This window comes from Pectinophora gossypiella, chromosome 8 (genome assembly GCF_024362695.1).
Source record: "Pectinophora gossypiella chromosome 8, ilPecGoss1.1, whole genome shotgun sequence".
In the NCBI taxonomy this organism is placed as follows: domain Eukaryota; kingdom Metazoa; phylum Arthropoda; class Insecta; order Lepidoptera; family Gelechiidae; genus Pectinophora; species Pectinophora gossypiella.
In genome coordinates, this window is record NC_065411.1 from 15,912,901 (window position 1) to 15,940,596 (window position 27,696).

Genomic DNA, 27,696 nt, shown 5'->3' on the forward strand with positions numbered 1-27,696 from the left:
AAGCATGAAGACCCATAAAGTTGTTGGATTCTCACATAAAGGACAAGCACCCACATGGCAAAAATCCTAAGAAACATACACACATAAAACATAAACAGCCTCTATATGCCCCTACAGGGCAGCCCTGCAGGGCAGAGGCCTCCCCTCGATCAACCGGAGGGGGTATGGAGCATACTCCACCACGCTGCTCCGCTATGTGGATTGGTGAAGGAGTTTTTATGGCTAATATTTGAGACCAACGGCTTAACGCGCCCTTTCACCCACGGAATTATCTTACTTTTTCGGACAATCAGGTGATTCAAGCCTGCAACACAGGTTGCGGTTTCATACAAATTCCATAGTAATTTCGTGTCTTGACTTAAATTAGTGATGATGATTTAAAACCAAGCTAAACTAGGCGTTTTCTCTCTCTCTCTCTCTCTCTCAATAAAAATCAGTTACCTACTGTATACGTAGATAAATATGCTTGCTTGTGAGATTGCTACTTAGCAATAAGGCCGCCTATTGTACTAATTCTATTTCTCTTTTGTTTTGTATTTTGTTTTTCCTGTTTGTGCAATAAAGTATTTGTTATGTTATGTTATGTTATGCTTACAGACATATGAGAGTCGTACGAGAAATGAGATCCTGTACTGCATGTATTTAGAAATGAAGTGAAATTCAGAGCTCGAGGTAATGAGTGAATACACTGAACATACAAAGCAAGTACCCACCTAATATACGACTGAAATTACTCATTATTAATTACATACCTACATTCATATTACATGAACTGGTGTGAATACACAAGACATGTTATTACTTGTAAGTGCCCCAAGTTTTCACTACTTAAATTAAGTTAAACAGTCGGTGCGGGGTACTATTTACTTAAGTAAGCGCGTAGTCGTTACATAGGCTATATCAGGGGCCTTTGGTTGCTCAATAATAACCCTGACATAAGGGTTAATAAGGTCTGTTATTTACCTCACAACCTGCACTAGAAATGATTATGCAAATTTGTAGTGTCTGTGAGTACATCAGTTGTCCGGGCAAGTTATGAATAACATCTGAGGTATATATATATTATAATGATTAGTCACGTCAAAAAAGTGTATGTCACTATGATCAGATCTAGGATGGTGTTATTGCGGTTGAATCATTGGGCAAAACGGGTAGGGGCAATACGGGTTGGGGCACAACGAGTAGGGGCACGACGAGTAGGGGCACGAAGAGTAGGGCCACAACGAGTAGGGGCGAAGCGGGTAAAGCGTTAAATCTTCAGGCTAGCTAAGCGGACCCTGTAGAAAATAGAATAACGCTACTCTCTTCTCCCTATGAAGATGATATAATGTATCATCAGCAGCCATCATAAATCTTTCCCAGATGATCTATACAGTATCTAGTAGGCACTTTTTTCATGACATGACATAAGCCAATGCACAGAAAATTATGATTATGAACAATAATGGAAGTACAACCAAACTTATACATCACATGCATAATAGTTAGCAAGGCCGCCTATTAGTACTTTTGCTAAATGTTTGTATATTTAGTTTGTGTGCAATAAAGGATATTTGGTTTAATTTGATTAAGTACAAATAAACAGTTTTATTGATTCTAAAGGAACTTGTTATTGTACTCAAGTGGATATAATTATAAAGTACTTAATACCAGAGCGCATTTATTTTGTTTCAAAAGAGTAAAACATTTTTAACCCAAGCTCTCATAAATGGGGTTAACGGAGTGTTTTTCCCAAAGGAAATTGGAAACTCACTCGAAGTTATTTTCTGTAATGGCTGGAGTCAAGTGAGTATACCCGATACCTGGCTGCTTAAGCATACACAATTTGCAGCCACTTTTGATACGAATTCCGTTGACGTCATATTAAAATCCATTAGGTATTTAATTTAGGCATGGGAACACTTTAACTGGCGTGCGTGTATAAATCGATTGATGAATGTGGAGGAAGCAAGTGTGTCAGGATCGAAGTAAATGGAATTCCGTAGTCTTTTCTTACCCCAGTGCAAAATAGGCTTGAGTTTATGTATGTATGTATCACTTCAACAAATAATGTTTGCCTTGCCCTCAATACATCAGTTTCAGTTGCTTGTATGCTGTTCTGGGATAGAAAAAAAAAAACATACAACACGTTCAGCTGTTTGTCTTCCCGGGCATGTCGTAAAATCCGACAGAGAGATGGTGTCGTTTCTATTATGATGGACATTTGTTATGAGGGGAAAACTGCTGCCTTGTTAGTATGAGGTTCATGAGATCCATCTTAGTTTCTCGTGTCAACAGTGGCTGCAAATTGTATTTGTTTACTTGTGGTTCTGCCCACTCTGTTAGGGATTATGGGCGTGAGATTTTGTATGTATCAGTTTGAATCGGAGCTAGAAATCCGATTTCAACCTTAAAAGAAAGACCTTCAAACGCCTCATTATGCGAGCGGATAGATTTGACTTTCCACAGATGTTATCTAATACATTGGTCCCCCATTAAGAGCTCGAATTCACCTCGTTTCTAAATACACTCGGCACGTAGGAACTCACTTAACACGTGCCATACAAAATACCTATCGTATTCCTTTAGGGAAAACATTCAATTAACTTCCTGGATAAAATAATGTGTGAGATTTCTTGAATTTTGAGAAAATGTTATTGCTTTCATGATGAAGGTACTGAAAGCATATAACAACAATTCCTAAGGGCCCTATCTCACTAGGACACCAAAATAAAACGTATGCAGTTGAAACCGTGTTGGTTGCACAACCAACAATAACTGTAGTGACTCTGACCAGGCCTGAGTGAGCCCAGATCAGCACGAACTTCGGCTCAGGACGTCGTCTGAGGGGACGCAAGAAGAAGGACCCTCATCTTCCTGCCCTTATCCTCCTCATGGTAGGGTCAGCACAACCTGTTTTCCTCTTCCATTAAATTCTGTCAGTCACCTCAGTACTCACATCTTTCAGACACCCTTCTTTACACAATCCATCCAAACCTTCGCATTCATACTCGTAACTTTCCTCGTTCCATGTTTCCATCCCTCTTCATTACATGCCCATACCATGCTTACCTGTTGCTCCACAATTTCTCACTAACCAAGCAAGCAAGAAGAAGGACCCTAGTGGGTCAATAGCAATAACCGCTGAATGAGAGAAATCGTCGACCACACCTGGTCGGTATCGGAGTCCTGAAGTGTTTGTTTTCCGGAGCTGCTTGGCAGCATCTATGGCAAGAGTAATCGGGTCGTCAGGATCGAACATCACGTCCTTCGATATAATGTAGTAGATACGCAGAATATTTGTACTATAATCTCTTCTTCTTGCCAAAATTAAACATTTCCCGTGCAAATAAAAGCGGATATAAGATAAATCGTCTCGGATTCAGCAGAGTAAGTGGTAGAGTCAACACTCGAGGGTCCGTGTTTGATCCCCGCCTTTGATCGCAGTTGAGGGCGTGACCGCGGAACTAGGTCACCAGTTCGATTCTCAGTTGGTTGGTATTTGGATTTTATATTGTTTGTTCTTTTATCTCGACCTCTGGGTTCTGGCGGGAATGTTCGGCTCGCAATCTGTCAATAATCACTTTGCAAGAATGATATGACCCTTCAATAGACGAACTCTTTTTGACGTAACTCATTGTAGATTTGCCGGAAATTGCATTAACTACTTGGCCGGACAAATAGTGCTGAGAACTCTCACTTGGTACAAAATTTAAAGCAACAGACCTATGGGTGCCTAACTGAGCGCTAACCTCGAATCTGGGCGTCATCTAAGAGGCTCATATTTGAAAGAATTAATCAACCCTAGCAACAGCGATAACCTCTGAATGAGGGAAATCGTCGACCACGCACGGGTCGATATCAGGGTTCTGACAGACCTGTTAAAGAAGAGCACGATCGTGTAAAGGGCATATGGCTATTTGCCAATCATCGTCTAGGTTGCTTTCGAACGCGTTTGATCGCGGTTGTTCGTCACCATACTTTACAATTGCAGGTTAAAAAGAAATCCAGCTGAAGATCTGTACATACTTCTAAAATTGGCAGGTTATCGTTATCTCTATAGCGTTATCACGTTTTCAAAGAGTCCGCTTACCTAACCTGAAGACTTGACAGGCCTGGTTTATATAGAAGCTACGTACTGCCTGCCTGACCTTTCAACCTGAAGGGTAAAACAACCCAATACACGTTAGGTCACATACTTCCGAAACGTATTTCTCGCGAAAGTGAGTTTCCTCAAAATGTTTAACTTCACCGCTAAGCACGTGATAATCATTTATGATCATATTTGAAATAAATTGGTTTGGCTCATGCTGTAATTCGAACCTGCAACCTTATAGTGAGAGTCAAGCGTTATTACAACTGGGCTACTATGACTCTCGGGGTACCGGTAACAAAATATAATATTTATGTTAAAAATAAAAGGAAAATGAAACCATTATACTAACCACAAAGGTCTTCGAAAAGATCAGTGGGTAATCCTATTATGACAGTAAGAAATATATTTTTAAATGTATCTTGAGAGAATATAAATAGCGGACAAAAACGTTCAAATACAAAGTCCAAAACAACTTTGTAACAATCATGATTGGTATAAAAGCCAATCCGCAGGGCTCTCTACATAATGGGCTCTCCTTCTCAAATGAATAAATGGCTGTTCTAAAATTACATGTAATTAAAATTGTAATTCTGAATCTTGATGAACGACCCCTTTAATAATGATCGAGGGGAATGAGAAAGCTTATAAGATTTTTGATTTATTATGTTATTACTACAAACATTATAACATTTTGGTTGAGTTGTTGACCTATTTATACGACCTACTCGTATAAGTAGGTACTTACCTACTCTTCTCCGGAAAACGCAACATGGATCATTATATAAGCACTAATTAATATACTACTACAATCGAGTGGGCTGTAAGATGAATCACCAACCTCATCAACCCTGGTGTCAGGGTTATTATAGAGTCACCATAAGCCCCTGACATGGCTCATGTAACGACTACTTACTTACATCTGTAAGTAGTAACCGGGACTTCCTTGATGGCTTACGGGTTTAAATAGAGTACACATAAACAGCCTATATACATCCCACTGCTGGACACAGGCCTTCCCTCAATCAACTGGAGGGGGTATGGAGCATACTCCACCACGCTGCTGCAATGCGGGTTGGTGGAGGTGTTTTTAAGGCTGTGCCTTCGGAAGCACGGATCATCTTACTTTTTTCGACAATCAGGTGACCAGCCTGTATTGTGCTAACCAAACTAGGGATCACAAAGTGATTTTTGTGATATGTTTCCACCGGGAACCCGGGACCTCCGGATCATGAGCCCAACGCTCGACCACTGGACCACGGAGGTCTTTAATAAAAGAAACACCAATATAAACATTAGCGTTAAGCTCGCCTTTGGATATGATTAGTTCTCTTCTATTGCTGTGTAATTTGTTTCTGTGCAATAAAGAATAAATTAAATAAACGCTGCCAACTTGATGGGCACATTTGGTTGGGAGATATGATATAGGGGAGCGTATTTGACTGAGCCTTTGCTCTTGTTACGTGTTCCGTTTTAAGTGTCACAATATATATTATTATTATTATTAGCTTAGTTTTATTATTATTGTTTTTATGATTTTTGGTTTGTTTTTCTTTTTGTTTTGGTATATTTTTTTTTTGTCTATGTACTTATTGATTTCCGTTTGGTTTCTGTCCTGTGTTAAATGTAATGTACCTGTCTGTCTGTGTCTGTGGTGTCCGGAAGTAATAAATGTTTTTTCTTTCTTCTTTCTTTCTTATACTTTTCATTTTTTTTATAAACAATTACTACAATTAATATGACTCTGTAATATAGACGTTAAAATATTTTTATGAAATATTGAATAAAATTAAATTAATAATCACTTAATATTATCAGTATAAAATCTTAACATAATATAACAAATACTTTATTGCACAAACAGCCTCCGTGGTCTAGTGGTTAGAGCGTTAGGCTCACGATCTGGAGGTCCGATTTCGAAATCACTTTGTGAGGTTGTCCTTTGTTTGGTAAGGACTATTCAGGCTTGAATCACCTTAATGTCCGAAAAAGTAAGATGATTCCGTGCTTCGGATGGCACGTTAAGCCGTTGGTCCCGGCTATTAGCCGTAAAAACACCTCCACCAACCCGCATTGGAGCAGCGTGGTGGAGTATGCTCCATACCCCCTCTGGTTGATTGAGAGGAAGCCTGTGCCCAGCAGTGGGACATATATAGGCTGTTTATGTATATATGTTATTGCACAAACAGAAAATACAAAACAAAAGAGAAATAGAAAGAATACGGGCGGCCTTGTTGCTAAGTAGCTTTTCCATGATATATTTAAGTATAGGAGATATTTAATATTATATAATACAGCGGGATAGTGAAGCATGGGAATATTTGTACATATAAAAAAAACGAAATATGAATGGCAATGAAAAAATATTTCCATACCTCACTCAGCAGAGTTCACACCGAGCCGAGGCTTATGCTGAGTGAAGCCCTTTAATGAAGGACACCGCCTCTACCACTGATGACTATGTCCTCGACATTTTATTTAAATTTTTACGTTTCATATTCATCTGTGTCAGTTATTTTATTTTTGACTATGATATGTTTTATATTTTTACAGCGCGATTTTTATTTTTTCATTTTATGAAAAAATATTTCCGTGCCTCACTCAGCAGGGTTCACAGAGTACCAGCGCCGTGACTCGCGCCGAGGCTTATGCTGAGTGAGGCCCGTTAATGAAGGACACCGCTAATACCACTGATGACTATTTCCACGACATTTTATTTAAATTTTTGGGTTTGAATATTGTTTCGTATTTGTGTCAGTAATTTTTTTTGTCTATGTTGTGTTGTATATTGTTACTGCGGCTATATTTCTCTCTTTTAATAGGCCTGCCCCCTATTGTATGGAACTTAAATAAAGATAGATGGCAAGGATTGGGTGTACGTATATTGCTGGGTTCATGAACCACACAACCTCCCCTCCCTTCCCTCCCTGCCCATCCCCCCCCTCCTCTCTGCCTACCCTTTCGGGACGGCAGTGATGCTACTTTATTTTAAAGTCTAAACTTTCTATAAGAGTCATATATGATGATCCAATGTTGAAAATGCCAACTCGCAATCCATTGTGTTGGCGGAGAGATTTGAAATTCCATTGAAAATTATTATCAAACCAATAAGGTCAAAGATATTCGTATTCCCATTTTGCATACATGACGAGGTAGAAGTTAGAGAAGTTAAACATCGGGGAGGGGATCTCGAAATTCTCGAAGCTTGTTAAACACGGGGGACAGAAGATCGAAATTCTCGAAGCTGGGTTAGTTATTCTCTACAACTTAACTACCTTGCAAGGTTTATGTTCAATATTATTAATAAAATGTTTACGGTATTTATCCCTGAACAAAATTCACATGAACATATTTATTAAAGGCAGATGCGAATGGCCGAAACAGCGATAATAATAATAATAAGGAAATGTTTTAATTTACTTCTATTATTTCATCAACCCGTGGTAGCTCATTTGGTAGAACGCTTGTCTTTCACTTTGAGGTCGCAGGTTCGAATCCAGCACATGCCAGGCAATAATTGTCGAATTTGTTTTCAAATCATAAATGATTATCACGTTCTCAATGGTGAAGCAAAAGATCGTGAGGAAACCCGCATTCCCGAGAAATACATTTTCGGAGGTACGTGACCTAATTGGCCCCTGTATTGGGCTAGTTTTCCCTTCGCATGTTGGAAGGGTCAGATAGGCAGTCGCTTCTGTAAAAAACCGGACCTGTCAAATCTTTAGGTTAGGTAAGCGGTCTCTGTGACGGGATAATACTAGGGAGATGATGATATTTCATTACGTCTTAACATTTTTAATTTCATCGCCATTTTCATTTTATTTTTTACTCTTTGATTTACCGTCCCATTAATTAAGATGGCAGCTGATAAATACGGTACAGATATTGCATACAATGAATACCCTCCGAGACCCAAAGAATCGTGATTACGCCTCTTTTAATTATAACCAATAAAAAAACCAATTTAAATTCTGATGGTGTGGCTCCTTAATAAGGGAGAAGAAATCGCCGTGAATTGTAGATTTTTATTTATCTTTCACAAACATTTTTAAGCTGTGGTCTAGATTCGTTACAAATTAAACAGCCGACGATTTTTAACCGAATTCAAAAAAGGAAGATTCTGTGTTTCTCCTATAACAATTATTATATATTATATAATAATTAGCGCGCTTTGACAGCCACGTTAAGCCGTTGGCCGTTGGTTCTACAAGCCTAAGCATCTCCACCAACCCGCACTGGAGCAGCGTGGTGGAGTACCTATGGTTCTTTGAGGGGAGGCCTGTGCTCAGTAGTAGAACGTAATAATAATAATAAAACACACAATAACACCCACATGACAAACTTATTCTAAGGTAGACAAAGGCGGTCTTAGCGCTATTAGCAATCTCTTCCAGACAACTTTCGGCAGAGGATATAGTCAACTTGTACAACTGCATTGTTAGCGGACAATAAAAGTAAAATAAAATATTAATAAAAATAAATATAAATTATTATTTTAAATTTATTGTACTTTATATAATATTTATATTACTATTTTAAACATATAAATATTAATAATAGGTAACATATTAGAACGTACATACAGGGCTATTTATATAATATTTAATTTTTAGTTAAATTATTTTGAAGCGTTGATGTCATCATCAACCAATCAATCAGTGTGAGGACTGTCTGTAAATACATTAAGGCACATGTGAAATAGAGAAGGCGCAAAAAGTTTAAGCGTATTATTATTAATTAAATTCTTAATTTAAATTCTGTCTGTGTAGCCCCATTAATAAGAGCAGAGAATGAGCTGTAAACTGCACATTTTTATTCATACTCCTCTACTATTAGGGTCCCGTACAATAAAACGGTAAAACGGATCTCTTGAAAGTGTACGGAGAAGCTTCTTTATCATTTTATTTATTCTAAAAACCTAATCTTATCAAGCCTACAACATCCCACATGGTAGTCCTCGAAAGAAAGAGAAAGAAAGAAAGAAAGAAAAAATATTTATTTAAAGAGATGGCGTGATGACTTCGACGCTTGCGGACGGGCTAGCCGGAGTAAGCACAGGACTGCGACAATTAACTGGGCAGAATAACCCTGGATACTACAATTTCGAACTCATAAAGTCGAACTCAGTAGTGGGATCGAAACCATGACACTACCATGTAACTGTCATACGTTACTGTTAGCTATAATGATTTATTGCTTTTAAAACGGAATAAAGTGTTTATTTACGAAGGTACATTGACCTTTTTTTTTGACGTGACTTATTGTAGATTTGCCGCAGATGGCATTAACTACTTGGCCGGAGAAATGGGGAGCGCTGAAGGCTCTCACCCGGTACAACGTTTAAGACAACAGGCCTGAGGGTGCCCAGTTGGGCGCGAACCTCGGCTCAGGGCGTCGTCTGAGAGGAAAAATATTTGAAAGAATTAATCGACCCTAGTGGGTCGATAGCGATAAGCGCTGAATGAGGGAAATCGTCGACCACGCCGGCGGGGTCGGTATCGGGGCCCTGAAGTGTTTGGTGTCGCGAGCTGATTGGCTGCCTCTATGGCTAGAGTAATCGGGTCGTCGGGATCATATATTACGTCCTTCGGACGCCGATACTTTTCAGTACCGTCCATAAGCGGAATGTACTCGGAAGCCGCAACTACCAGGGGATTTGGGTGGTGCGTAGCAGAATCTAAAGGTACATTGACCTGTAATAAATAAATACGTACATATCATAACGCCTATTTCCCGTCGGGGTAAGCAGAGACTACGTAATTCCACTTACTATGATCTTGACACACCACTTTCAAATCATCATAGCGTAGCATTATCCCGTTTTTCACAGGGTCCGCTTACCTAACCTAAAGATTTGACAGGTCTGTTTTTTTTTTACAGAAGCGACTACCAGTCTGAACCTCCAACCCCCGAACGGAAAACCAGCCCAATACAGGTTAGGTCATATACCTCCGAGAATGCATTTCTCAGTAATGTGAGCTTCCTCACGATGTTTTCCTTCACCGCTGAGCACGTGATAATCTTTACGATTCAAACATGAATTCAGAAACAAATTCGACAATTATTGGTCTTCTTCTTCTATCGTATGGGTTATGAGGTGGATTATCAATCTCATCAACCCTGGTGTCAGAGTTACTATTGAGCCGCCAAAGTCCTCATTATTGGTCTAGGGCTGTGTTGGATTCGAACCTGCGACCTCAAAGTGAGAAGGAAGCGTTCAACCAACTGGGCTACCGGCTTTAAAAGTAAATGACACACCACATTCAAATAAATGTAATAAAGAGATAAGCTTGCCTGTACTATCTGTTTTCTTTGTATGTTTCTTGTGTCTGTTTTATTGTGTACAAAAAAATAAATAAATAAATGGGTACAGAACCCGCAATTTGCTTAAGTACTCCTGTTTTTTATAAGAAAAGCCGTTTCCTGTACAGCGGTTTGTTATAATTTCTCGTTGTAATTGCTTCTATTTCCAGACAAAATGAATACCTACAATGGTCTGCTTTTATGGAACTGTTGATATTATAAGACATGATGTTACGTTATCATCCCCTATGAATTATGCTGACTACACCCCTACGTTAATTTGTTTTTTTTTTTTATATATTCAAAAATGTAGTTAAAGTTAGTAAGTCTTTTATTGTCATAAATAAATAAGTGTTACAAAAAACACATGTCATTGCTTAAAAACTAGATATTAATTATATTTAAAATTAGTCAAATAGCCCGCCTCGGAGCATACCCGGCTCAAATGTACCCATCACGCTGGCCGCGTTGCCACGTTGGATGGCCAGCGAGATGTGCTGAACCAGGTATGATCAGGAGCGGGGGTCGCCACCACGATCTCGCAGACGTCGTCCTAGTTCTTTAACGAACTTTTTAGCTTCCTCGTTTATTTTATTTATTTAGGAAATTTACAGTGTCTTAATAGTATTACAAAAACTAAAGTATATAATTAGAAGGCCATTATAAACTTCCGCATACAATTATAAATGTAAACAGTTTTAACAAAGAACGGAAGATGCGCCGTATATCGATGCATCAGTATGCATAAATTATGTATTTATTTGTGCGTGCGCGGGTGCGCGCATGCGTGCTAGCGTGCGTGCGTGCGTGCGTGCGTGTGTGTGTGAAAGACAGCGATCACCCCAGCCCTCCGATTAGTTAGGAGTATCTTGGGATCGGATGTAAAGAGTCCACTGGATGATCGTTGCAGTTCGTGTAAATGCGTGTGTGTTAGGTTTTTTGAGTGGATTCTGTAATATGCTTATTTAAACCATATTTGAAGGAAATTTTAGATAGCAAAAAGGGGTCACAATCCCTGAAAGTTTTATTGTAGATACGCCCCAACGTAGCACACGGTACTAATGTATGACGCCATTGAAGGCCTAGATTATTTTGCAATAGCAACTAACTGGAAACTGCTGAACCAGCAGCGCATCGGAGGCGCGTGCAACCTCGAAGACGAGCCCTGGGAAACACTTAGACACACGCATCAGTCGGGTCGAGTTGTAGATTAGTAATAAGTTAATTTAGTGAAAATTGTATTTTATCTATCTTGAAGACAATAAATAACTTTGTAGAAATTTCGGTTTTGTTTTACATCCTTCGACCGTCGCTTTCGTAATTCAAACATAAACACAGACAAACTTATGATAAACAGAGACATAGCACATCGTCACTGGAAAGGCAAAATTACATAAGCGTCAAAATATCCTAAAATAGTAGTCTATGTTATATGATATCTATCGCTAGACATATAAATTGAAAAAAGAATGTAATCTTACGCTGACGTCATCTAAATTAGATAAATGGGGAAAAAGTTATGATAAAAAACGAAAAAAGTACTTGAAAGGCTTTTTCTTGAAATGGCATTTTAGCACTTACGTAATTTTGCGTTTTCAGTGACGATATGTACAATATTAAAGTGAGACAAAGAGCCATGAAGCGTTCCATTTTAAGCATCTTCATCGTGGGTCGCGTACCCAAAGTTGATTTTGACGAGTGTGAAGTGAAAATGAACTGGATACTTGGCTAGATGCGAGGATGATCGATGGGCAAAGACCGTCACAGAATGGTGGCCAAGAAATGGGAAAAGGTCAGTGGGTAGACCAGCGGCCCGGTGGTCGGATGACATCGTTGCAACGGCGGGAAAGTTGTGGATGAGGTTAGCGCAAGACCAGAAAGAGTGGTGCAAAATGGAGGAGGCCTATACCCACCAGTGGGATGATGCGGGCTGATTGACGATGATGATTAAAAGATATTAAGCAAGCTCAGTCTTTCCTTCTGTCATGTGGTGCCAAAGGCCCATGACATGTCTCATGTAACGACTACATACTTACATCAGTAAGTAGTAACCAGGACCAACGGCTTAACATACCTCCCGAAGCACGGATCATCTTACTTACAGACGATCAGGTGATCAGCCTGTAATATAGACAGTGATAAGGCTTTGACATATTCGTGACATAATCATCATCTCCCTAAAGTTATGATGTTATCCTGTTTTTCACGGGGTCCGCTTACCTAACTGAAGGTTTGACAGATCTGGGTTTATTTAGAAGCGACTGCCTATCTGACCTTCCAACCCGAAAAGGAAACCAGCCCAACACAGGTAAGGTCACATGCCTTCGAAACACATACACACACATATTCTTGACATATATTTTAGAAATGCTGTGCCCAGGTCTCCATTCCCAGGAGACCCATAAAGTAACCAGCGGAAGTAACTCACGGCCCTCGACAATCGTTAAGCTAAGTTTAAACCCTTTTAGTCGATTGGAAAACTTCAGCTGACCTAATAGGGCTGTAAATTATAGAATAGACCCATAAAAATACATTGTAGCTGTTTTATAACACCTATAGTAGTATACTGCAGTTATTATACATTGCTTGCGTCGTTATTAGTACTTATAAAATGGAAAATGATCTAGTGTGAAAGTATTTAATAGGTTTCATACACGTTTCAATTTATGTTTGGATCATAGATAAAATTGTAGTTATGTGTTTTCCAGGACTTGTGTCCGGTTCATGGCAATGGGCATGCCCCTATTGCATGGGACTTAAACATAGATGGCGAGAAGTGGCTGTACACCTCTGCCTACCCCTTCAAGAATACAGGCGTGATGCTATTTCACGTTTCATATGTAAATAACATAAATAACCTATATAATTAATATACATCACTATCCTCAGTATTTAAAGCGCTGCTCGCGTCATCTTCCGCTATTAGATTTTTTGAAGTATTATTTTTTATTAGACTTCCCCGAAATAATTAAAATTAAAATAAAATTAAAAACAGTTAACAAAAATAGCCGCTGGCGTTCGGCTATTTAAAGTCATCAATGGCTAGGTAAAATTAAATTTTGCAACGAACTACATCTAAAAGTCGATTTGCCTAAAAATGGAAGACAGGAGTATTTGCTTCTTCCCCCTCGATATGTCCCATGCACAGATTCTGCTGGGCACAAATCTCCCCTCGATCAACCGGAGGAATATAGAGTATAACAGTTTTCATAATCGTGCAAATTAACATAATATACTTAAATTTTTTTAATGGGCCTGTGCCTAGCAGTGGGACGTATATAGGCTATTTATGTTATGTTATGTTATGTATGTTATACTTAATTTCAAATATCGAACCTAGATTATTTTAAAAAGCAAGACTCATTGAAGATTTTAAGAAGTAGAACGCTTGCATCTCATTTTGAGGTCGCAGGTTCGAATCCAGCACAGGCCTAAACTAATAATTGACGAATTTGTTTTTGAATTCATGTTTGGATCATAAATGATTATCACGCGCTCAGCGGGGAAGGAAAATATAGTCAGGAAACCCACATACCCAAGAAATGCATTTTCGGAGGTATGTGACCTAACCTGTATGAGGCTGGATTTCCCTTCGTGGGTTGAAAAGTCAGATAGGCAGTTGCTTCTGTGAAAAACTAGACCTGACTAATCTTCGGGTTAAGTAAGCGGAACCTGTGAAAAACAGGATAATGCCAGGGAGGTGATGGACTCATTTAAGATTTTACTCTAAGAAATTTAACATACCTAAACGTCGTCATCATCCCATCAAACCCGGTTACTACTTAGTGATGTATGTAAGAAGTGGTTACATGAGCCATGTCAGGGGCCTTTGGCGGCTCAATAGTAACCCTGACACAAGGAAAGAAAGAAAAGAAAGAAAAAATATTTATTCGACATACTTATTGTTTTAACATAATTAACATAAAATAGTACAGTTATGAATGTATGCCGAAACGGTTCCACCTCAGCATAATGCCATAGCCTAGACTATGACGCTGGTTTTCAGTTGAAACCGGTAAGGTAATCAGGTAACACATTAAACAAAAAATGGACACGAATTCTAAGCACATTTTGTAATTTTCTAATTAAGTACATATTTTAAATGAATGTGCTGAAAAGTAAATATATATTTTTAATAAAAAAACTAAATAAAATAATAGGTATATATTCGTGTATGTGTGTATGTTTGTATTCTTATATGACAGTATTTAGTATGTTATAACACCGCATTGGGATTTGTAAAAGTGTTCTTTTACTTTTATTCGGAAGCTTTTAATAGCAGATAGGTTGCGAAATGGGGGAGGGATATTGTTCCATATTTTTGCGGCGGTGTACTTGAAACTACCTTCAAAAGCAGCAGTTTTATGTGGGGGTATCACTAACTGACCAAGAGGTTGGTACTCTACCTCACAACCCACACGATAGAAGATATCCCATCAAAAAAACAGTTTTTCAGGTTAGTAACCAGGTGTTACAATATATCTTTAGATTATTTATGTATCGATATGAGATTTTACCTTCGGCAGGTATCCCATTTGTCGGCATTGGTAGTTTAGCCTACTCAATGAGGCGTGAAGATTCGGTTCGTTGCTATTTACGAGTAAATAAGACCCGTTTTACTAACTTTTTATATATTTTCGTTTGAAAAGGTTCTCTATTTTACATACGTCATCGTAAAACAATTACATAATTTAGTAGGTAGAGCTGGAATTCGTGAGAAGACAACTTTGCAGACAATTTTAGACGTCTCGAAATTACTGAGTTCGTCACTTATTTTGGGTTAAAACTCAAACTCTAAAATATTTGTCTAGTCGGTAATATAAGTACGTATTAGTTACACTTTAAATAGTATCCTATGACGTAACATTTCCTTTTTTACCCACGACGGAACGGAGGAGTATCCGTCGGGGGCTGCCATTAACCCAGCTAAAGTTTTTCTAGTGACGTGAATACAATTATTGAAGAATTGTAGATGTTTAACGACGACATAAAATACACTTATGAGTATGATAAAAAATTTTGTTGAAATTTTATATAGAAAAGGCAGCCCCCGACGGATATTCCTCGGTTATATATTATGGTAAAATTATTATCGCTACATTTAAGTATATCTTCGAGAAACAGACACGTTAGGAAAAAATTGTAAACATCCATATTCATTGTTTACGTACTTAAGTATATCTATTACCGATGTCTCGAGATATCAACTCTTTTTTAGAAAGTATTTTTAAGTCTAATATAATATTTCGTTACATAATAATTGGGTTAAGTCGGGGGTTTTGAGTCATTTTATTCTTTTTCGATGAGATTTTTACCGTCGGGGGTTTTTTTCAAAATTTTTAATTTTGCTTAATTTTTTTTCTATTGAACTTATTTATGAATTTTAACCAAGGAAAACGTAATAATTAATCCGACTTTTTGACACGTATTTCTATAGCGTCATATTGCGTTTTTTCATGCAAATTTCATTGAAAAATTTCAAAATGCAAATGTATTGCACCAAAATTATATAAATCTAAAAAAATCAAACTAAAATCAAAAATTTCGAAATTCCAATTTTGAAATTTCGTGTTCTGGCGTTTAGTAAAACGTAACTGATGATGAAACTAGCCTTATTGCCTTTTAAACAAAATGCTCCAGGATTAGCTGAGGACAGCTTATATTTTTAGACGGCCTATTAAAGCCGTGACAACTATAAACTGGCCCCGACGTGGTCGATGACGTAACGTTTACTACAATCCGCTCACTTGCTATTATTTTTGTCAAACAACTCTTTAAATCCGTACTTGACACATAGACACACACACACACACACACACACATATGTGCACACAAATACACTCACAGGCACATACACACCCTCACACACTCACTTTACTTACAGACGAATTAGCTTGAACAATTTATTGTAATAATTTTCATAAATTTTTATTTTCTTTTTTTTCATCTCGTTGTTAAATTATAAATTAAACAAAAATAATATAATATGTAATTGTATTAGAACTCCGCTCAACTCAAAAATATACATTACTGTAAAAATTGAAGATAACTGGTACTTACAGCTCAGGTTGTACCTATTTGTAAGTGCCAGCAGTGCTTTAAAATTATTAATCTTCTAGCATTATCTAATTGTACTAATTGTTTATTAGTTGTTTGGAATAATAAATACATTTTATTATGAATACTCTGACACTGACACCAGGGTTGTTGTGGTTGGTAATCCACCTCATAACCCACACGATTGAGGAAAAAGACTAACCTACCACTAAAGTTTCTGATTAACGGTTTTAAAACATTTCAACATTATCCGATTTCGTTGAAACTGATTAAACGCTATTTAAATATTGTTCTCACCCTTTACATAAACACCCACGCTTGGTTTGAGTGAAAAGTTAATCAGACCTCTCTACACCTCTTCTCATCACATGAAACATGATAACATATTGGATATCATCCAACGCCAGGGATTTTAATCAAAACATACTAATTAAATTATTGAACAAAACCTTCGCAACATCGACTATACGACCAAATAGACACCAACCGCCTTATTAACATTATACTGTGAATAAAAAAAACAGTACACACCCTGAAGTTGACGAAGTGTTACACCAACAGTGTAACATGGATCAGTTTCTCTAAAGTAAAAAAATGAATGTCTCATGAGTTTTCGGATGTATAAAGTCTCTGACCCCATGCCGGAGGACTCACAGACAAAAATACATATAAAAAACCGTCTTATTAACGAAAACTAAAGATATACAACACAACATAAGTTCACGACTAAATCCCAATTGGGGTAGTTAGAGGTTTATCCATCGAACCCATGTAGCAAGCTTTCTGTTAGGCCAACGTGATAGGTGGTGAGCCGTATCGCCGCTTATAATGGTCGAGCCAACTGTGTTAGTGAAAAGTGTACTTAAGATACCAGGTTTTAAATATAGTCCACGACAAAAAAAAAGTCGACGAATTTAATAAAACTAATTGAAGAAATGTTTGCAGAATCTGCGACACAATGGCCGTGCCCGTGGGACTTCTTCTTTATTATTTTAAACTTGGTATTAATTTTAGTCTTAGCTTTGAAAGAGGTTTTCGCATGCATTTCATTATATTTATTAACTAGCTAAAGTAAGGTAATGACATAGAATAAGGGATAACACTATAGAAAGTCGGCTCTTCGCTCCCCGCCAGCGGCTGAGCTAGGTTTCCCTCAACCCCCTCGATTTTACTTTCGTCTTCAGTCGTACGGCGCCAGACATCACACACACAAATGCGCGTGTACGATAGCGTCAATGTGTAGTGTCTGCGTAAAAAATGAGGTGTTTCGTTTGAAGAAGCGAGGTGGTAATGACGAGAAAGTGGATCGCTGAGATCTCATTGACTGAAGATATTAAACATATCGAAGAATTACGGAAGCGGATAGATCCTATATCTGACCTTTGAGTCAGATGTGTTAACAGAACCCGTCTAGAGGATGTATCGCCGATGCTTAGCCGGCATCCCCCTTGGCAGCCGTTTAATATTGTTATGATAAGTTACCAACTGCTAAATATGGAAAAGGGTTCCTCTGGGTACATTAACTTTTAAGGGATAGATACAACCACACTTTATTAAGAATGGTAATCTACGTGGGCTTAGTCTGTTATAAGGAAATATAAAACAGTTAATACCACGTGCGAACTCTTCTTAGATTTTATAATCTTTTTACTTACATGTTTTTTTTATATTTCTTCTTTTTTGACAACGTTTTTGTATCTTGGTTTTGTTTTCATGTTTACGTCTTGTTCTTGTTGGTGAAAATACATTAAAAACCTATCTCAAGCTCCACATTATAATTATTTATAACAGCTACCGTAGCTCACATCACGCAATGATCTGTTGAATAAGTACTTGTGCGTGAAACACGAGGACGTCAATGTTGCGTCACTCATCATTCATCACCAGCCCATTAACGTCCCCACTGCTGGGGCACGGGCCTTCCCTATGAATGGATAGGGAGATCGGGCCTTAAACCACCACGCGGGCCCAATGCGGATTGGTGGTTATTAACGACTACTAATGCAGCCGGGACCAACGGCTTAACGTGCCTTCCGAAGCACGGAGGAGCTCGAGATGAACATTTTTATGTGGTCACCCATCCTATGACCGGCCTTTGCGAAAGTTGCTTAACTTCAACAAGTTGCGTCACTAGTGGGAATTTAATCTTGTTTCAGTTGCCGTCAACAAATTGGTTGCGCAACCAGTTGATATACTCTTTATACAACAGCATAGGTACATTATGTTGGTGGCGCCGCCATAGTGTCCAAGCAGTGCTCTATGTTGGCCGTTTTGACGTGTGTCCATTCATGAGCAATATCATGTACCCACTTTAGAACCCTGTCGCACTATCATAATTGACATTTAATGAGACTTGCGGTTTATTTCTCAAAAAAGTTAATGTGACATGGTTTCAAAGTGTATATATTAGTACTCGTGACCGTCCACTCATCAAGTTTCATATTAATGAATGAGTTAACAAAGCAAATAGATGGACATGTATTGTGTTCATCAGGTCAAATTCAAATTCCCTTTATTTAGTAGGTAATATAGTAACACCTTGAATGGTCAATTGGAGCAAATTGCTGTGCTTTATTATGTAAATTAATGCAAGCCAAGGCAAATCTACATCAGGTGACGTCAAAATATCTGATGACTGCTGAAGACTTATGGCTTCCTTACCACGACAGAAAAGATTCTTATTCTATGCTTACCCTTATTGAATAAAAGGCGTGAGTCTATCAGTTAACTTTCATTAATTACAAATAATACCTATAATATTTTGGTTGATTGAGAGGAGGTCTGTACCCAACAGTGGGTCGTTTATCTTATGTTATGTTTATTGTATAATATTTTGGAATGATTTTTATGAAGGAAGCAAGAGAAGTGTATCAGGTTCGAAACAAATGGAATTCTGTAGTCTCTGCTTACCCCGGTAGGAAATAGGCGTGAGTTTATGTATGTATGTAGTCTTCTGAAATTTATATGCATAATCATTATGTTCTTGTATTTGCTTGCCATAAAAATAATCCCTACATCACATCAGTAAAATAATAATTACATTCGATTCCCCTTTTGGGAAGGAAAACCTTCCTAATTCCGTTACCACGGAAATTGACAAGGAAAATAAAATAAACGACTCATTTTAAACAGATATACGAGTACCTATTATATTTAATATCCTTATAAATAATCTATTTCTGAAATAAAATATTTTAAAAGTAAACAAAACAAATTGTCTTGTGAATTATCAGTTGGACTGAGAATTTATAAAAAGTAAATGCGGCAAAATTACAAGTGTTAAAATTAAATTTTATTTTTTAAATTATAAAGCAAATATTCTATGATACTCACCCACAAAAAGTCCAAAAACAAGCAAGACAGTCATTGTGGAAACCCAAATTTTCATAACACACAGATATATTTCCGTTCACTTTTCATTTCACTTCGCTAATTAACAACCATCGTTTTCATACATCCACTTTGTAAACTTAGTTGCGTTCACATGACGTCATAGAGTTCCATTTTCAATTTTGGAATTGAGTTCTTTTGACTTCCTTTTTATTTAAATTTGAATTTGGCACACTGAAAAGTTTCTCAAGGAATCGTTTGCTCGAGAGCGATGTGGAGCGAAGACATGCGGTTCGCTCCGCGACTGGGCACAGACTGCGGTACATACAGCCTCCATGTCGAACTGCGTACACCCCCCACCCCTGCGCGCCCTTATCGCGATCCCATAATTAGATAAATGTCATTGCTGTTGTCTCAGAGTTTTTTTGCTTCCCCTGCGATGTAATAGACTCCGTTCCAACAACCATTTACGTGAAATGTGTTTGTGTAGGTACGTCCCTTATACGAGTGTGCGACACAAAAAGCTTGTATTCTTTACGAAAGCAAAAATATGTCGAGATCCGTATGGCTCGTACTTTATGGCGTTTTCATAAGTGAGTCCCTTCAGCGGGACTAGTTCTTTGTAAGATGAAGACATTGTTTTTCGGATAAGTTTAGAATTTGTATCTTAGACACACACACTGCGGGTTATTGGAGGCATTTGAGCTAGTAGCCTGAGATCAACGGCTTAACGTGCCTTCCGAAGCACGGAATCATCTTATTTTTTCGGATAACCAGGTGATTCATCCTGTAATGTCCTAGCCAAACAAATGACGGTTTCACAAAGTGATTTTCGACAGTGTCCCCATCGAGAATCGAACCCGGACCTCCAGATCGCGAGCCCAATGCTTTAACCACTAACCACCGAGGCTAAATTATAAATAACTTTTATAATTATTATTTATAATTACATCTCTCTAAAATTACTACAATTAATTATCTAATTCTACGAATACGAAACTGACTTTTTTCATCAAATTCATATACGTGTCAAATCTCAATGTAAGAACAATAAACTAAAAAGTAAGTAATTAAATTACTTAGACATTTTATTAGTTTAGTTTTATTTAGTCTCTACTTATCCAGCCGGTAAATTGACGTAAATTAACATAATTATGTAAGTATATAAATACATAATCAATACAGGTAAAATGTTGTGGTATCAAGTTACCCGGATTCTTTTTATTAATTTATTAATTAAAAGAAGCCGGGATTTTGTTGAAGAAAAGGACGATGAGTCAAAACGTGCCCCTACATCAATAGATTCCAGACGTGTTATCTTATTCGAAGCGCCTTAGTGAGTTTAATATTTCTGATCTATGGCGACTTTCTCGAAGTTTCTCGAAGTTTTTTAAGTACGATTTTGGGTACCGCCTAGTACAGCGTTATTTCAACCAATTTCGATTTTTGAAAGAGCTTTTTTTTTTTAGAATTTTATTTCTAAATCCCATGGAATTTGAATTTAGAACTAGTTGGTAATATTTTTAAGGGGGTGGGGGGTCTCATACAGTGACGGTCATTGCCCTTTGTAGTTTCACTCCTAAAAAAAGCCGTGGTAGCCCTGGAAGAACGCTTGCCTCTCACTTTGAGGTCGCAAGTTCAAATCCAGCACCGGCCTAAACCAATGATTGTCAAATTTGTTTTCAAATTCATGTTTGGATCATACATTATCACGTGCTCAGCGGTAAAGGCATCAGCTACCATCTTAGTGTCACAATCATTAATAAATATATTCGATTTTGGACACAGAATCATGAAACAATTTAGCTTAATGTTTGACATTTCGACTGCGAAAAGAAAAATATAATAATAATTTCTAAAAGACAGAAATTATAACATAAAGTGAAGCAAGCTCGGTGAGGTGTGAGTAGGCTTAGTTCATCTTGCGATGGATGTATGAGTGCTTTCAAAACCAGAGTGAACAGGCACCTTCTGGGCGAGCTCGCTCCATCTTACGCTTCGTCAGTGCCTTCGGGCAAGTCTGGGGCCAAGAGCAAACCCATCACATAACATAAACATAAACAGCCTATAGTCCTACAGTCCAGTCCCACTGCTGGGCACAGGCCTCCCCTCAATCAACCGGAGAGGGTATGGAGCATAATCCACCACGCAAACCCATCAAAGGTAAAAAAAATTACCTCTGGAATATAGCCCTGAGCTTATGTTATGACATAAAATCATGATTTTATTAAACCAACTGAAGTTTTCATCGCATCTCTTTCCGCACCCCTTTCCAGCAGTAGCTGCATACTTTTCGGATGCTCCTACTAAATTGAAATATTTATTATTTCTCGAATTGTTTTTCTTACTTCCTTCCGTTTTATGTTTGTATTCGCCATATCTTTTTATTGTGTCGCAGTATTGTTTTCAAACCGAAGTATTCGACAGACCATTTAAATATTTTAGGCAAATGGGTAATATTATGGGAGGTATTGTCTACAAAGTGTTATGGTGTAGATGAAGCTGAAAATAGCAATTTTATGGTCTTGTAGTTTGGAATATTTGTACAGGGTTCATATTAGACTACACTGGGTTTCAAAACTAAGAAAGAACTACACTTTGAAATTATAATAACTCTTTAAGTAACAACAACGCTAGTTTAAAAAAAACTTCTCTAATGTGTATGTTTCATTCGCAATAAAAAGGACTCAAAACTTATGTAGTTATGTTATGCACCAAATAAAGTTGATAAAATTATCTATAAACCTTTTTTTTATATTTGAAACATCTATTTATATACCTTATAAAAATATAAAATTTTCAAAGTGATGTATTTATTACTTTTGCGGCCCACTAGGACCCCGATATCGACCCCGCCGGCGTGGTGACCATTTCCCTCAATCAGCGCTTATCGCTATCGACCCACTAGGGTCGATTAATTCTTTCAAATATTTTTCCTCACAGACGGCGCCCTGAGCCGAGATTCGCGCCCAACTGGGCACCCTCAGGCCTGTTGTCTTAAACGTTGTATCGGGTGAGAGCCTTCAGCGCCATTTGTCCGGCCAAGTAGTTAATGCTATTTGCGGCAAATCTACAATAGGTCACGTCAAAAAAAAAACTGCGGCATAGAGTTTTATTTTCATTGTTTTACCTTTATTAAATACTTTTATCAAGAATGGCATGTTAAAAGGAACATAATTTTAAATTGGCACAGGAACTCTTGCATTATGCCAAGAATTTAGAAAAAAACTTTTATCCCTAAAATATCGATAATGAGGAAATATAAAATTGAAAATTCTGTCAGCGCGTACGGTGCTGAAATTTTTTTAAGTTATTGTTGGTTTGCGGAAGATGGAATTACCTAAATACTTGACCGGATTAACTTTTTAGCTGAGGAAGAATTTTGATTTGATGGCATCTTAAGTGAGATAAATGAGCTGGAAGATTAAAAGGGCTACAATGAAGCAATTTGTCTAAAGAAGAAAAAAATGTTATTTGACACCTTGTTGATATAGCGCACTTACTTTTATATGCGCAAATATCAAATTGGAATATTACTTTTTATATCAACTGCTTCAATGTGGCCTTTGAGAGCCCCTTATATTAATCTGTCACTATACGTCATTATAGTGTCTTCTTTGAACTATAAATGGGTAGATAATCAGCTAAATCATATGTTTTTTTTTACCTATTATTAACTAAAAAAAAATAAATTTTACGTAATTTTCTGTACATAATAATGTTTTTATTTTGATACCTTTTATTATTGTGGCGTTTACAAAACAGTTTTTTTTTCCTTTTTTAAATGAAATATGTTTGTTTACTTATTGTAGATTTGCAGCAGATTTTCTTGTGGGTGGTTCTGGTGAAGTTAGAAGTTAGGTGGGGTTCTTCCTTTTTCTACAACAAAAACAGTTCAAGATTTCGAGACAAAACTCTTCAATCCTTCAATGTCCAGTTCAATAACAAAGTTTAAAATCAAAGAGTTTAATAAGGAAAGTAAATGATTTTTCATAGTAAAAAAGTTGCATTTTTAACCGACTAGGTATATCTCGAGATGGATGCGGTTTAGAGCTTAGGTTTTCATACGAACTATTGTTTGTATGAATGCTCTCTGTAAGACTGCAGTTTCGAAAAGGTACGAAAATTCGAATTATGGCGTTAACAGTGACTCCCCGAACGGTGATTCCCGCTATGGCGAGTCTCTTTACGGCGAGTACTCGTAGCTTGACGTCGCGCGATTTTTTTTTTTTGTAAAATCATGGTTAAAACTTTTTGTAAATCAGCTTTTTTTAGGAATTAAAACAGTAAGACTAAAATTAGTAAATAAGAACCCCTCACAGCTATTTATATAAACTGATGAGAGAAATGAAGTGTAGTACTCACAGTTCTTGACAACGGTAGATCAATCTGACGATTACACCGGCCAAGTGTTTGTTCTGGAGAGGTTTGAGCGCCTCAGTCACTAATGGAGGGCTACGGGCTCTAGTTAAGGGTTCATGGCAAATGTAATCATGAAATTGATTGAATTTCGTCAAAATGTAATAGACGAAATGACTGTTGGAAATAAAACAAGAATAATTAATGATTAATGATCTAATTTCATACCCCATCCGGTTGATTGAGGGGATGCCTGTGCTCAGGAGTCACTTATGGGACGTATAAAGACTTTTTTAAAGAACGTCTAGCGCCCTATGCCGAGGTTTTTCTTGCAGCTTCTTTTCGCCGGCTATACAAGTTGTGAGAAGCTGCACTAGTTTTAGGCGGATGAGACGTTCGTTATGTAAAAATTGTCGATTCAAGTGTAACTAACTATGTTATGTATTGAATAAAGATATTTTTGAATTTCAATTTGAATCCGTGAAGCCCTGTTTTGAGTTCGGATCTCGGCTGCAGCTTTATACAAAAGAGTTCGGCTTTTGTTCAGAATTTGAATCATAGATATTTGATTTAGGAAAAAGAAATTTGCACATAGAGTATTGGTATCATAAAGAATTAAATTAACTACGTACATTTATACTAGTATGGGATTAGGCGTCTGGGAATACATATTAGGCAGCCAAATTACTAAATTATATTAAAGAACTTCTGTGGTCCTTGGCCGAAGTTTTTATTGCAGCTTCTATTCCCCAGATAAACAGTTTTAGGCGGATGAGACGTTCTTTATGTAAAAAAATGACGATTCAAAATATGATTATGTTACCTACTGAATAAAGGTATTTTTTATTTGTATCGTTTTTGCCCACTGTACCAATGGCAAGTCAATTTCAAGTATAATGACATATCAAAGAGGACCTAGTTCACGCAACTCGATCCCTTCTGCAAGTAAACAGTTCACATCGTATAGATATAAGAGTGAGGTCACACAATGCTTTGTGAGTTCGTTGTTATGTACACCGCCTGAGCTGTGACGCTCTGTAATTATTAAATAAGTACAACATAAATACTGTTTTAAGTTTACGCGGTTATTATCATAATTAAAGCACATAACAACGGGTTCTTACCGCGTTTAAATGGGGATATGAGACTCCCGATATTTCGACACCGTTGCAAGTGTCATGATCACGGGAGTCTCATATCCCCATTTAAACGCGGTAAGAACCCGTTATTATGTGCTTTAATTAACATAAATACTCTGTGTATTGTACATAAAACACAACAAATAAGGTAACTACAAAAAATACATAGGAAATTCAAATGGAAATGCCATATTTGCTTCTTTTTGACGTGAATTATTGTAGGTTTGCCGCAGATGGCATTAACTACTTGGCCGAACAAATGGGGAGCGCTGAGGGCTCTCACCCAGTACAAAATTTAAGACAACGGGCCTGAGGGTGCCCAGGTGGGTGCGAATCTCGGCTCAGGGCGTCGTCATAGGAAGAATTTTTGAAAGAATATTCAACTCTTGTAGGTCGATAGCGATAAGCGCTGAATGATGGAAATCGTCGACCACGCCGGCGGATTCGGTATCGGGGTTCTGAAGTGTTTAGTGACGCGAGCTGATTGGCCGCGTCTATGGCTAGAGTAATCCATATTTTCATTTGTGCCTTGTTAATGGCCATAGGCACAACCGTATTAGATGGGGCTTAACACTTTCAAGGACAGAACGTCTACGGACGTTCCGATCCCAAGGTGAAGACACCATGTGTCATTGATGGTGCATAATAGGTAAAATGTCACCTTGGGATCGGAACGTCATTAGACGTTCTGACCTTGAAAGTGTTAAATGCAGCTTATACCATCCATATGTGGTCGACATTCCTCCTCTTCGAACCGCTACATTCGGTTCGGTTCGGCGAACTGCTAAAGAATGGAATTCTCTTCCTGCGTCACTGTTCCCCGACACATATAATTTGGGGATTTTCAAGTCAAGAGTGAATAGGCTCTATTTGAGTTTGTGTGCTCCACCTTAGACCACATCGCTGCTTTAGACCAGGCGGGATCGTGGTAAAACGCACTCAAATCTTTTAATAACAAAAAGTCTGGTGAGGAGTCGATACTATACACCTCTGTCTTTATTAAGCTAAATTTTGTTCTAATGTGAGTGTCATATTGGTTCAGGATGCATTTATCCATTTATTCAAATTCAAAATTCATAAATATTCAGTAAGTAACATGGTTACACTTTGAATCGTCAATTGTTACATAACGAACGTCTCATCCGCCTAAAACTACTGCAGCTTCTCACAACCTGTATAGCCGGGGAAAAGAAGCTGCAAGAAAAACCTCGGCACAGGGCCCTAGATGTTCTTAAAAAAATAAAAATAAACATAAAATATTGGTATGCAATAAAGTAATTTAGCTGCCTAATATCAGATCTCAGACAGTTAATCCCATGCATTCATATCTTCTAAATAATCACTTTTTTATTTACATATCCAAACACATTATCGTTACAGACCAGGCCCAATTCGATAATGCTTAATACAATAGAATTACAATCATATTATAAATTCATATAAACACACAAAATGCGTCAATTAAATAACAATAACTCTTTTAAAACATAAGTCAACAGGACCGATCGTCGTGAAGATCCTTGGGGGAGGCCTATGCCCAGCAGTGGGCGTCGTACGGCTGATGATGATGACATCATCAATAATTCCCATAAATAAAAACAATAACACACACATACATACACAAACTCACGCCCGCAATCCCTAATGGGGTGGGCAGAGCCACAAGTAATCAAAGACAACTTGCAGCCACTGTTGATACGATGTCGTAAGCTGGATATGATGAACCTTATGGTGATAAGGGATCAGCCTATCGCCCATAACATCAGTCCATCATGTTAGAGGACACAATCCCTCTGTCGGTTTTTACGACATGCCCGGGAAGACAAGCAGCTGAACGCTTTCTATGCTTTTTATTTGCTCCCAGAACAGCATAGAAGCATAAAAACAATAAACGTCAAGAAATTAGAACATTATAAAATTATTATGTCAGAAATTTACAATAAGTCAAATTTACAATCAAATGATATAGCATTGATGGCGTGACACTACGTTGAAGTTACAGCGTTACGACGACGCAACGCACCGTCAGCGTCTGGCCTCTCCCTTACAGTATCCCTCAAGTAAGTAAACAGTTCCCAGGTCCCTAATCGTACAAATTGATCTTCTATTGTCAAGTCCTTGTATGGTCCACTTCTACTTCATTCCTTATCTGATACTAACTTCGTCCTGTTACTTCGAGTCACTATTGCCGTCGTCATGTTGACATTATTAAGATTATTTTTTTCCTTTTTAGGGGAATGGCATTTGATAGGATAAAAATGATGGGGAAAAATATTTTTTCACTCGTCTTTTATTTAAGTTGGCCAGCCTGTGCATTGTCTGCGTGTGCTCTTATAGTTTTTTTTTTTTGGGAGAACCTTCAGCGCTCTCCACTTGTCCGACCAAGTACTGGTAAAAAATCATCTTAATGAACTTTTTATCGCGTACTGATCCATT

The 27,696-nt window shown here is 37.7% G+C and overlaps 2 protein-coding genes across 3 annotated transcripts in view; both read right to left on the reverse strand.

The window, feature by feature from the left end:
* LOC126369262 (uncharacterized) overlaps positions 1-20,059 on the reverse strand; it is a 341,394-nt gene extending 321,335 nt beyond the window's left edge. For both annotated transcript variants that reach the window (XR_007566672.1, XM_050013615.1), the window contains exon 1: positions 19,766-20,059. Coding sequence is in view for 1 of the 2 variants with exons in the window: in XM_050013615.1 (XP_049869572.1) it covers positions 19,766-19,820 (55 nt within the window). In the remaining variant the exon portion in view is untranslated. The remainder of the gene's footprint in view (positions 1-19,765) is intronic.
* LOC126369198 (uncharacterized) overlaps positions 1-27,696 on the reverse strand; it is a 456,612-nt gene that overhangs the window by 39,001 nt on the left and 389,915 nt on the right. The window lies entirely within an intron of this gene.